This window comes from Trichogramma pretiosum, unplaced genomic scaffold (assembly GCF_000599845.2).
Source record: "Trichogramma pretiosum strain Unisexual culture from Peru unplaced genomic scaffold, Tpre_2.0 scaffold19, whole genome shotgun sequence".
Lineage (NCBI taxonomy): Eukaryota > Metazoa > Arthropoda > Insecta > Hymenoptera > Trichogrammatidae > Trichogramma > Trichogramma pretiosum.
The window spans coordinates 1,355,881-1,367,705 of record NW_019641707.1 but is presented as its reverse complement, the minus strand read 5'-3'; the positions used below and the strand labels follow the sequence as shown (position 1 = coordinate 1,367,705).

The window sequence follows — 11,825 nt, the reverse complement described above, 5'->3', positions numbered from 1 at the left end:
GCTCCAAGTACAGATGGCGGCACGGTGGCAGCTGATGAATCCTGGTCAAGGCCTGGCTGAGTGTCAGCTCCGCAAGCGCGCGAAACTTTCGCAGCTTCCAAATGTCAGCTTTCAGCGCGATGGAATTATTGAGTGATTATACGATTCACCTGTTAATTCGTAGCTGTAAGATCATTACTATTAAATGAGCAATTGCCCAAAGAAGTTGGAAAGAGTGTGAAAGGTTTTCATTTAAACACGGTTTGATTTGAATAAACTTTTATACAACATCTTTATTATTTGTTTTTTTCGTCTATTTATAACTAAACTTATGTGCGCAGAATATCGTCACACGTTTTGGCGATGTAATCGATCAAACGTGTAAGCGATGTCGATGAACGCTTTAATAATCATTCAAAGCATACAAATTGACGTCAGTATGGTAGTTTTCGGATACAATGGAGGATTACGGCTTTTCTTGTTTTTTTTTTTTTTTTGGTTTTGTTTTTTTGGTTGTTCTAATACATAATAAATCAATCGTTATCTATATAGTTACAGAAGTTATTCGTAGTCGTCGTATTTTTATACATTTTCTAACGATATTCTGCGACGCATCCCGGTTACATGCGTGCGCGACACCCGTGAAAAGAGACTCAATGTTTTTTTTACAACTTTTTTCTCTCTCAGTTTTCTTCGTCATATACATGGAAAAAAGGTGAAACGAAGTCGGTTCAAGTCGATCGTCATACGGCACAAGTGATGTAGGCTCCTTTTTTTTCTTGCCCAGATACACACGTGTGCAACACGAGATCCTCTGGAAACGTTTGTTTTTTCTTTCACAATGATAAAATATACATTACCATGCGCGCGCAATTTTTCATGTATACATTAAACCTCGCTAATATAATTATTAGTATTGCTTGAGCCACCGTCGCACGCCGAAAACACAATTTTTATTTTCATCAATTATTTAATTAAAATTTTTTTTCTCTTGTCGTATTTACTAATGGCACGCATTGCTATCATTAGGCCGTATATAGTTAATTGTACATATATTTCTTATTCACATTGTCTTTCAAAAATTTTCTTACTGACTACGATACATTATCAAGTTCCAGCGGATCGAAACGACAAATTAGTTCGAATAAAATCCATCTGAATGAGAAAACACAAAATCGCAGCTCATTAAAAAAATATCAACTATTTTGTGGCTGGATAAAAATATAACCGAGGTTTTTCATGTGCACTTAATACGATTCTTTTGAATAATTATGAACAAGGTAAGCATTATTTTATCTCTTTACCTCATGTGTTATCGTATTAAACGTTGGCTTTTGAATCTTGTCCACTCGCATTAATTATTTTGGGAAACAATACATTAATCCTTTATCAGCTACCTTACGCGATTGTATACAATGCAAATAAATGTTCACTTTACACAATTGTATACGAATTTTCCATCGTTTATCGTCTTGTGTATGCATCGCAACTTGGTATATATTTATATAATATCCGTATAACTCTATGAATGCGCAATAACAATCAACAAAACGAGAAATACTCTTCAACCATTTTTTTTCGTAACATGCTTTAAAATCTACTTATCATTCGTATATCGTTTATTAATAATATAAATACGTGTGCGTAAAACTCGATCGCCGAATCTGTTTTTTTTTTACGAAATTTCTTTCGGGGGATCGCAAGTCTCTTTATATTTATCATTATGTTTTTTTTTTATTTTAATAGGGAGTGTGCAGGATTACACGCACGCGCGCGCTCGACGAAAAGGATGAAGTATAATATAGAGGAGTCTCTCCTTTGACTTCTCTTGGCAGCGTCTTGTTGTCATGTATATATATAAAAGGCTAGATGTGAAGTGTATAATAGACGCACGCGCAAGAGTGAGAGACAGAAAGAGCGAGAGAGAGAGAGAAAAAAAGGATAGAAAGTAGAGAAAAAAACGTAGAAATAAAATGAAAAAGCATCGTGTAAGAGAACTTTATGCTCTCCCACTGTATACGGGGGATAGAGTACGTGTATAGAGTATCTTGACTCATGCTTCCTCCCTTGCGCTGCAATATATCTTTTTTCCTTATTTTTCTCCGGAGTAACCGCGCTTACGAACTATATGTATATCTCTATATACGTATACGTGTATATATATGCACGCGACTTTTTCTCCCCTTCTTCTTCCTTTTTTTTTCTCTCTACATAGGTATACGATATATTCCTCGCGCACAACCGTAATCGATCAGGGAGGTTTTTATACGTATAGAAGAAAAAGAAACATCTCGTGCCCGAGCTGGAGAGAGAGAGGACCTCTCGGGCTTGAAAAAGGGGATTATAGCGGTACGCGCGAGAGACTGGAAGAGGTCTCTCTCGAGGTGAGAGTTAGACGACGATGGCGGATGCGTGATAATGAGAGTCTGCCAGGCCCCGACTGGCTCATCTAATGTCAGAGAAGAATGCACTTGTTGTCGCTGCCCGAGGCCTCGGCGTCGTCGAAGCCGCCGCTGCTGCCTTTGCCGCCGCCGGTGCCAGCGCTGCTACTGGCCGCCTGCTGCATTATCAAGCTCTGCGACTGCGTCGGGGTCGGCGACGCGGCTGGCTTGCCCTCCAGCAGCTGGATGCTCTTCATCAGTTCTCGAAATACCTGTGACGAGGATCGGAGAGTGCGAGGTAACGACGACAAAAATTCAAAAAAGGAATTTTTTCGCGCTGAACAATTGATGCGCCGAGCTGTACTATGCCCGTAACGCGAGCAGCAAATAAAACACCCGAGCTATGACCCGAGACCGACGACAACAAGGAGTGAATGACCTGGAAATTTCGTTCGCGTATACGTGCATGATGTAGGCTAAGAGCGCCCACGAGGCTTTTGAGACAGTGCCGTTGTTGTTTTTTTTTTTTTTTACTTTTCCATCGACGCGTGCTTTTTCGCCACAGCTCGCATGCAAAAACACAACTGGCCTGTTTATAAGTTCGTCGAATTACCACCGCTGTACTTCATTTTATCTCTCGATCGTTATTCGTTCTGCGTATTTGTTATGCATTTGCGTTCATATTTATTTTTTGCTGCCACCGCGTTACGAGTCCAGTGAAACGTAAAAAAAAAATTCCCGAGCGCAGTTTCAAAGCAAGTACTTAAAGAAAGGGCGTAATGAGGGCGACGGAACAAACTGTGCAGTGTACTGACCTGCACGACTCGATAGTTGAATCGAGCGCTGCACTCGACGTAGCCGCATCGCCAGTGTTTGCGCACGAGGTTGACAATATCTCGATGTCGAGCGTTCGTTCCGGTGGACGTGCTACCTCCGCCGCCGCCACTCGACGAGCCTCCGGTCGTCGAGCTCGTGGGTAATTTGTCCTGTTTGTTACCTACCACGAGGAGCGGCACGTTGCGCATGTCCCGCGACTCGAAGATCTGATCCCTCAATGTTTTTATGTACTGTAAATAAAGGCAGTGAGATGCGAGGCGGCCTGCTGTAGCTTGCCTACTTTATGATGTATAATAAACTAGTCTAACTTATCACCTCTTGCTCGTTCTCTCTCTCTCTCTCTCTCTCTCACTGTGTTTCGAGCTTGCAGCACGCTATAAACTTGCGCGCCACGGGCATTTAAATTTTGCCCCAAGTTAGTTATACCGAAAACTTGCAGATGTATTTATGTGCTTAAACGTGAAATAAGGTGGGAACATTGAATAAGTTCAGAAAAAATAGTTTTTAACAGCGAGCCATTTTAGTGGCTTACGTCGTCTTTCAAACTCAAGTTAACGGATGGTGTGTAGTATTTTTCGCTTCTTTTTGGTCGACTACCCGTTATTATTTAATAATTGAATTAGAAACAATTTTTACTCGTTCAAACAAACATGTGTAACAAGACATCGTCATCAATATTCAAGTTTTGATACAAGATTCAATTGGATCGTAAAATTTGCAAGAGTAGACGTAACATCGTGTATTAGTCGTTAAAAGCTCGCCAATAATGACTACACAGTTCAACATCGATATATGAATATATACGAGAGTTTATTAAGTAAAATTTCAGAATACATTGAATAACTCAAACCACTGAATGCGTTCATTAATATGCACGCGTTGATACGCGCCCAGGCACACACGTACTATGCAAGCTAGTTTTGCTCCGCTCTGCTCTCGTACCTATTGCGCGCATGTGGGAAGGACGTTTCGGAGGAACGTTTCGGATTCCGGCGCAGAATTATTAACAAGCATTGTTCGGCATTAGCATTCAGCGCGTGCATGCACATCAAAATAACGTTGATAAAAAACTCGTTCTCTCTCACTCTATTTCTCCAGATCTGAGCGCTATATCGCTGCGTCGACTCACACAGAGAAAGAGAATCAATTTTTCAATCGCGTATCAAAGAGAATTTGTAAAACTTCCTACAATTAATCGAAACTCCATGTGAAGCACTACAAATGTCAATAATGAATCGATGCCATTTCCACGTCTTCATTATTTGGCATTATTACATGCAGCATGTATATACATATATATATAGGTATACGTAGAGGTCATACCTGAAAGGTTTCTTGATTGCTGAGATCGTAAACGAGAACGTAAGCCGTGGCGCTGCGCAGTCCATAATAACGGAAATCGGTCCATTCCAGATGCGAGCTGACCGGGAAATACGGTATGGTGGGCAGATCTGAGATTTTCAGCTCGTACATGCGCTCGGCCAGCACGACGCTCGGATAGTAAGTCTCGCGGCGCTCGGTCGGCCTGTAATCCTCCGAGAATTCGTTCCAGACAAATTGCTGCAAATCGATAATTGATTTTACTGCCAGCAGCAGCGGCACCAGCTCTCTTGTCTATGTGCTCTATGCGTGCATAGATGTATATATGAGTCATTTCACGTCAAGTCTCCTAGCGCGGCGCCCGCGCGGCATTATTAATCGAAATTGTTCAATTTGTAACTCGCCAGAAAAGCACCTAAATGCACCCAGAAAAAATATGTGCCACATGATTTTGATAGGAAATTTCCTCAGCTTTCTGATGATGAGGCCAGATTTTCCAAAATTTTCCATTTTCCTCGGAAAAACTTGACATAAACTTTCAAACTCAAATATCTCAAAAACGGCATTTTTAAGATTTTTTTAAATAGTGCCAATCGAAAGCTGAGGAAATTTCCTATCGATATGCAAGTTTTCAGAGAGTACTTTTGATAATTACTCAATGAAATACAGCGACGAACGTGTAAAAACGTGACATTTCGGCCCGTGCGGCAGCTGTTCCCGCGCGCAGTACCCCGCGCGGCGCAAAATCTCACGTTTTTACACGTTCGTCGCTGTATTTCATTGAGTAATTATCAAAAGTACTCTCTGAAAACTTGCATATCGATAGGAAATTTCCTCAGCTTTCGATTGGCACTATTTAAAAAAATCTTAAAAATGCCGTTTTTGAAATATTTGAGTTTGAAAGTTTATGTCAAGTTTTTCCGGGGAAAATGGAAAATTTTGGAAAATCTGGCCTCATCATCGGAAAGCTGAGGAAATTTCCTATCAAAATCATGTGGCACATATTTTTTCTGGGTGCATTTAGGTGCTTTTCTGGCGAGTTACAAATTGAACAATTTCGATTAATAATGCCGCGCGGGCGCCGCGCTAGGAGACTTGACGTGAAATGACTCATATATGTGCGCGACGTTTATATGCCGCAGCAGCATCGACATCATGCAGCTCTATAGCTCTGCTGCTCTGTGTGTGCATGTGTACAGTCTGATCAGGTAAAGTCAGTTGGTCCACGCGCGCCCGTATATATACACAAACTTTGGCAGGATATACTGTGTGCCTACATGTTCTATGCACAGGACTACGTGTATATATAAACCCTCTCGCGCTCTCTCGGATGTATGTATGCAGTTCTGCATGCGGCTGCCTCGAGGGAAACTCGACTCTCTCTCTATACACGCCTGTAATTTCTGTGTGTAGAAGCGGATTAAGACGAACGTCTACCACGCGAACAGAGAGTCAATTTGAGATCGCAGCAGAAATAATTCGCTCATTCAAGCTGTGAGTTAGGAGCTCCAGTGTACGAGCGCCGCGCACAGGTATTAAATTTACTCGGCGATAATTACATTTCCGCGCGCGCGCCCGAATGTCAAGGTGACCGGGGGGGCTGTGGACGACTGGCAGTGCTGCGCTGCTGTGCGCGCGGGCGGCCGGCCGGGCGTTCCCAGCTTGCATGTCAAAATCCCGGAGAGTGCGAACTCATTGTTTGACGTCTCAATTACTTCGGGCTTCGTACTACGCGCCGTGTGTGTGTACTTAAACTCATGGTTAATTTATTGAGCGCTCCATATATCCGAGTTAAAAATATTTCATACATTTTAGCTCGCGCTTTGATATTTTATCGAAAAAGCGAGGAACGTACCGTCAAAATAGAGCGGTAACGTATATATGAGAAAATTATACGACATGATTTCTGGAATTGTGCTTTCGTATGGCAGGAAAAAAATCCTTTGAGTATGAAAAAACGTCTTTCATGCGCCGTTGAAAAAAATATGCGCGCCAGACGTTTGCATAAAGAATATCACATGTGTATATGTGACGGGAGAAAAAAAGTTTGATTTTTTTTTGTTTGTCTTGCAATGAAGGAAGGAACGTCTGCAGAGCGTCAGCAGCGTATGTGTGCATTTATACGGAAAAAATGTGTAAAAAAATACAGACCGAAAACGTATATATTTGCCGTGTAACGACGAGCGGTAAAAAAGTCTCCTCGAGATAGGTTTCATGCTTGATTAAATTTAGTAAGGCAAAGACGAGCTTTTCCGCAAGCTCATTGCCCGGTGGCCAGAGTGTCTAAAGGCTTATATCGATATCGCCACCTGCTCCATATTCCTTGGGTCATATAAATAAAGAAAAGAAGGAGACAATCTCATATAGAAAATCCGTTTTACGGGGAAACGAACGATTTCCGATTATTTCTCAACATCGGGGGCTTCTTTTTTTCGCGATAAAGGAGAAAAAAAATTTAACTCGATGCATATCTCATCTGCCACGAAAATGGGATTTTTTTCTCTTTAACGAGAACTCTCGCGCGTCCCGCTGTATCAGTCTCGAAAATGATATTTTCGACGTGCCATCGACACCGTGCAATATCACCGTATTTGCGCCATAAATTGAGTAAATTTGATAAGGAGGGAGAAAAGATCGACTCGTGAAGAAACTATGAGAAGTCATTGGGGAGGATTGTCATTGGCTTAATTGCCGGACGCGATGTTCAAAGAATCGAGTTGATTGAGCTCTAGCAAAAATAAAACGAAATCAAACTTTTATCACAAATCCTATTGACTTTATATACACGCGGGTCAAAGTCAAAGGTCTTTTTTTCGCTCCTCCTCAATCAGGAGGTCTCGAGTCGATATCCTATTTTCAGAAGTAACTGATTGTCATTGTATATAGCTAGAGATACTTTTATATCGTGGCTCGAGGGATAGAAATCGTGCGCAGTTGCGAATCTTTTAGGGCCCAGTCGAATTTCTCGAGCTAATGTGACTTATTTTAATGAGACTAATTTGCACTTACGCGAATGATGCTGGTCTTGCCCACTCCGTTGGCACCAAGAAAAATAATCTTAACCCGCTCAAGAGTGTCAGCCGGACTGTCTTCTTCTTTACTCGCTGAGCTTGTGATTTCAGGCTCGCATCCGTCAGCTCCACGCCGTTCGAAATAATCGAGGTCTAATTCTGAAAGGAAAAGAGTTGAAATCGATTAATTGATGCATAAAAACGTTCAGTATTCTCTGAAAATGTAATTACATTTAAATAAGATTCCGATCGACGATTTTTTATATTAAAAACCCAATACACCAGAAAGTTTTTTTTACTGAAATTCAAAGAGTAAATTTTTTAAAGATACCTATTTTAATTGGTTTTGATTTGCGTAAAAGCAATTTCCAATAAAGAAGAATCAAGAAGCTTCATCCAATTACCCAGCATTATTAATGCATTGCATTTTAATAAAGGGTTCAATGAGACTTTAATCGAGTCTCTCAATTTCTTTTTCACACGATGAAAGAATAATAAGACGCGATCAATTAAAAAAATGAAATCTTTTCACAATTATGGACTAAGCTGCAAGTCGACGCAACGAAAGCTTGCAACATGCTCGGGAATGCGAAATAAAAAACTTCAAGAAATGCGAAATTTTTAAACCATTTCACGAATTATTCTTCGTTGAAACATTGTTAACGCATTTCAAATTTACTTGAGAAGTACGCATGATTTTTTATGAAATTCGCATGCAATATACTTAATGTACATTTTAGCGTGGCATTTTTCATTCTGATTGACGCCTGTCGCGCGCACAGCTATAACGATCTATCATTTTTCGACACCCCAAGTGCTAAAACCAATTTTTTAAGTGAAAAAAAAGAACATCTTATTCATCATCTCTAACAAATGGGCACTCCTCGAACTTTGAGAGCATATGGAAATCCATGGGGGCACTTATCTTGAACGTGGCATGCCGCGTACGTACACATACTAGCTTTTAAATATATTTTCACAGCTCGCTGCAGCTTCAAAGTACGCATCGTTTGTATACCGTTACGTCGGCATGTGTACAAGCGCAACTATAATCGGATAAAAGGAATTAAAATTACACAAACACACACACACACACAGACAGTGGAAATAAAAGTCTCTCTTTACCCAGCAGATTTTTAGTGGCAACGAGCGTCTGCGGAAAGGTAAAGCTCTTCTCGGTGGCAAGATGGTCGTCCATCCAGTGTCCATTTAATAATTCATTGGCCCGTGTGACGAAGGACAGGGATGAAAGGAACCACACGCCCGTCGATACTGGCTGAAACTGCTGTACTCCTCGATCCAAGACCGATGTTATTTTTCCGCTATTAACAAACTACATGCACACCTCGTGATATATACGCTGGACTTTGAAGCCTGTGTGGTTTTTACGTACACACATATAATGCATCAAACTCTGACGCGAGGCATGAAGCGCGTGTACGTGCCCGTGGACGTGCACTCTGAGCTTTTCGAGGTGATTTTTCGTGTTACTTTGTAAAGCGCGAGTTTTACCTCCTCCCCCGTATGGGATATATTCTTCCGTCTTTGGTATTTTTTTTAACTCTCGTAAACATGTCAAACGCAAAGAGTCGTAGTTTTGCACGTAGCTTAAAATCATCGTAAATAAGATTTAGCTTGCAGCTCGAGCTTGCAAAGTTTAAGACTCCACGGACAAGTCATGACGAGTCGAAGTTTCGAAAAATTTGAACAGCAACCGAGTACAATTTCATTGTCAAGATATCACCGTGAAAAAGTTTTCATTGACTGATGTGAAAAACAACGCATCCACGGTGCACTAATTTTATCATTATACTATCTATAATTTTAACATTTTTCCAGTCCATAAATTAACGAAAACCAATAGGCAAATAAAAAAGTCGTGGATTTTTAATATTTAACTGCGAATCGATAACTGAGCAATCTCTTTCTGTTCGATTCGTAACCGACAGCTGTTCGTGATTTCTCTGATTTATTCAAATCTGGTCATCGTAAAAATGAAAAGTCACAAAAAGCCACGTCGAAAAGCTCTCTCGAACGAATTTTTGCCGAGCTTTAAAAAAATTTGAAAAAAAAAAAGATTCGCAAAAGAGTTGATGCATGTGTTTCAACTTTGTTTTGATAAATACCATTTTGCATCACTTCCGACATCGTGTGCGTGCAGAATGAAAAGCGCACAGATTTTGTTGTCTTCAATTCCGATGCATTTCTTTTGTTTTCACAAAGCACATCTGTACTGGGTTATCAATTCTAATTATCTCACTGCACACTGGGCACACTGCGGACCGAAGCACAGCAAAAAACTTTTCTCCTCTACTCGGCTTTCATCGCGCACTGTGCCGAGTAGCACACGCAGCATACACAGAAGAAGAAGAAGAAGAAGAAGAAAGAAGAAGCACGGCACTATTCACTTTGAAAGACACAGAATAAAATTGAAACTCTTGCAAGAAGATGTTTACGAGCTGAGGAATTCATAACGTAGCCGCGGGTGTTATAAATTTTCCCTTGCAACGTGCAGTCGGCACGCAAGAGAGCAAAAGGAGCAGTATATTTCACACACATAGGACACGGACACAGTCGTACAGGACCCGTGTGCACGCACCGGGAGTTTTGCCGGTAGACTGGTGCCACGAAAAAGTATCTTTCGCGGCGCTCTGCTGCACTCTCCAACCAACAACCCCTTCTCTGCTGCTGCTGCTGCTTGCGGGTCCGCCGTACCATCGTGCCGCGCATGTATGCCGCTGCGACTTGCAATCTCGACGCGCGCGTATATGGGTATTCGCGCGCAAGCTCCCCACGGCGCAAGCTCCGTTGCGCGCGGAGCACTGTGCAGTCTGTGCATGTGTGCCGTATGCATGTAGTGGCAGCAGCAGCAGCGACAGTGGCAGCGCGACGTTTACGCGAAGATCAGGTCAATGGACGCATTTTATACTTTTCGCATTATTACTTTGGTCTTTTATGAACTGGCTCTGTGTCCGTATAATGAACTTGGTAAATGTCTTTTAGAAAGCTGATGTTGCTTTACTTCTTCCGAAAGCAGTAAGTAGCAGCGGAGTTGGCACGAAATTTGCATTTTTCTTCATTTTCAAAATGACGGAATTTTTAAAAGTTGCCCCGTGAACTTTTTTAATTACAATTCTCTGCCCCTGTGCAGTCGATCGGCGGCCCCGAGCTTTTATTTAACTTTAGCGCGCATCTGCCGTAATAACAACTGCAACAATCAATAGCAAATGTGTTAATTGAGAGAGAGAAAATAAATAAACCAGTCAACTCGATCCAATTGGTTGTATCGAAGGCCGAGCGCTCTGAAAATGCGCAGATCATCGTACAAACATTAAGATTCAGGCGCATATTCGCCGTTGGTCGAGTGTCAACTGTACAGCGCCTGTATAAAGTGTGGTGCTTGCTTAAAGCTTTTATCATATTCTTTTTTTCTCTCACTCATTCTCTCTTTCTCTTGCTCTAGCCTACTCTTTCCCCAATTCATCTTAACGTCTTTTTTGCGCAGTCACCTCGGAGCTAAAAGTGCCGAGCTGTGCACTTTTCAACTGTGCCTCAGTATATTTTCACCCTATGCAGCATCTATTCTAGCTTCGTAATGTTCGCTATATGCTGCAACACCTTCTTTTGTTACTCGTTTTTCATCGAAACAAAATTGATATAATATTCATTGGATCGATTTAACAAGAGTACTACTTGTTATTATGTATTTATTTTGCTTATTACGCTTGAATGTACGTAATGTATTCATATACACGATTGTTTGCCTTTTAATTTTCATTTGAATATTCTAATGAAACAAATAATTGAATAAATTTGAAACTTGATATGACAACTAGAATGCATTTTCATTGATTATATCATAAATGAAGCTGCTCATTAAGCTGTTTAATCTAAAGTATCCGTTCAAGTATTAAAATGGTAACAATTGCATCGAAAATAATTCATAAATTTCGCAGAAAAATAGCCTGTGATCACACGAGCTTATAAATTCTAAATGACCTACTTGACTAACTGGTTAAGAGTTAATTAAAGCAGCATCGCGGCGTGTCAATGGGCTCTCGTACGAAGCTTGAAAAATTAGCTTACAAAAGCACAAAAGTGCCTAATAATCGATTGCATCGATTGTCCAAGTATTCCTCCTGGAGAGCGTCGAAACTATCATTACGAGACTGGCACGCGGCAACGGTGTGTATATAAATATTTTGGTACAACATTACGAGTCCTAAGGGATTTTCAAGGATAGAGAAAAGTATAATATATGATTCAAGAAAACAGAAGGTATAATCGGTCGTTGAAA

General features: G+C 41.0%; 1 protein-coding gene across 1 annotated transcript; it reads right to left on the bottom strand.

The window, feature by feature from the left end:
* Nucleotides 1-246: 246 nt before the first annotated feature.
* LOC106650975 (ras-related protein rapA) lies at nucleotides 247-10,206 on the bottom strand. The gene is made up of 6 exons (XM_014369293.2): nucleotides 9,655-10,206; nucleotides 8,654-8,861; nucleotides 7,527-7,687; nucleotides 4,521-4,757; nucleotides 3,176-3,427; nucleotides 247-2,632 (listed from the first exon to the last, which is right to left on the bottom strand). Exons 1-6 carry the CDS (start codon nucleotides 9,655-9,657, stop codon nucleotides 2,435-2,437), a joined length of 1,059 nt encoding a protein of 352 aa, XP_014224779.1. The 5' UTR covers nucleotides 9,658-10,206; the 3' UTR covers nucleotides 247-2,434.
* Between the last annotated feature and the right edge of the window lie 1,619 nt (nucleotides 10,207-11,825).

What these genes read in the sequence shown, in the direction of transcription:
- LOC106650975 (XM_014369293.2), bottom strand. An exon ending in TGCCACTAAAAATCTGCTGG is followed by an intron (nt 7,688 to 8,653) that starts GTAAAGAGAGAC and finishes TTTTCCTTTCAG; the next exon opens with AATTAGACCTCGATTATTTC. An exon ending in GCAATCAAGAAACCTTTCAG is followed by an intron (nt 3,428 to 4,520) that starts GTATGACCTCTA and finishes CTTTATTTACAG; the next exon opens with TACATAAAAACATTGAGGGA.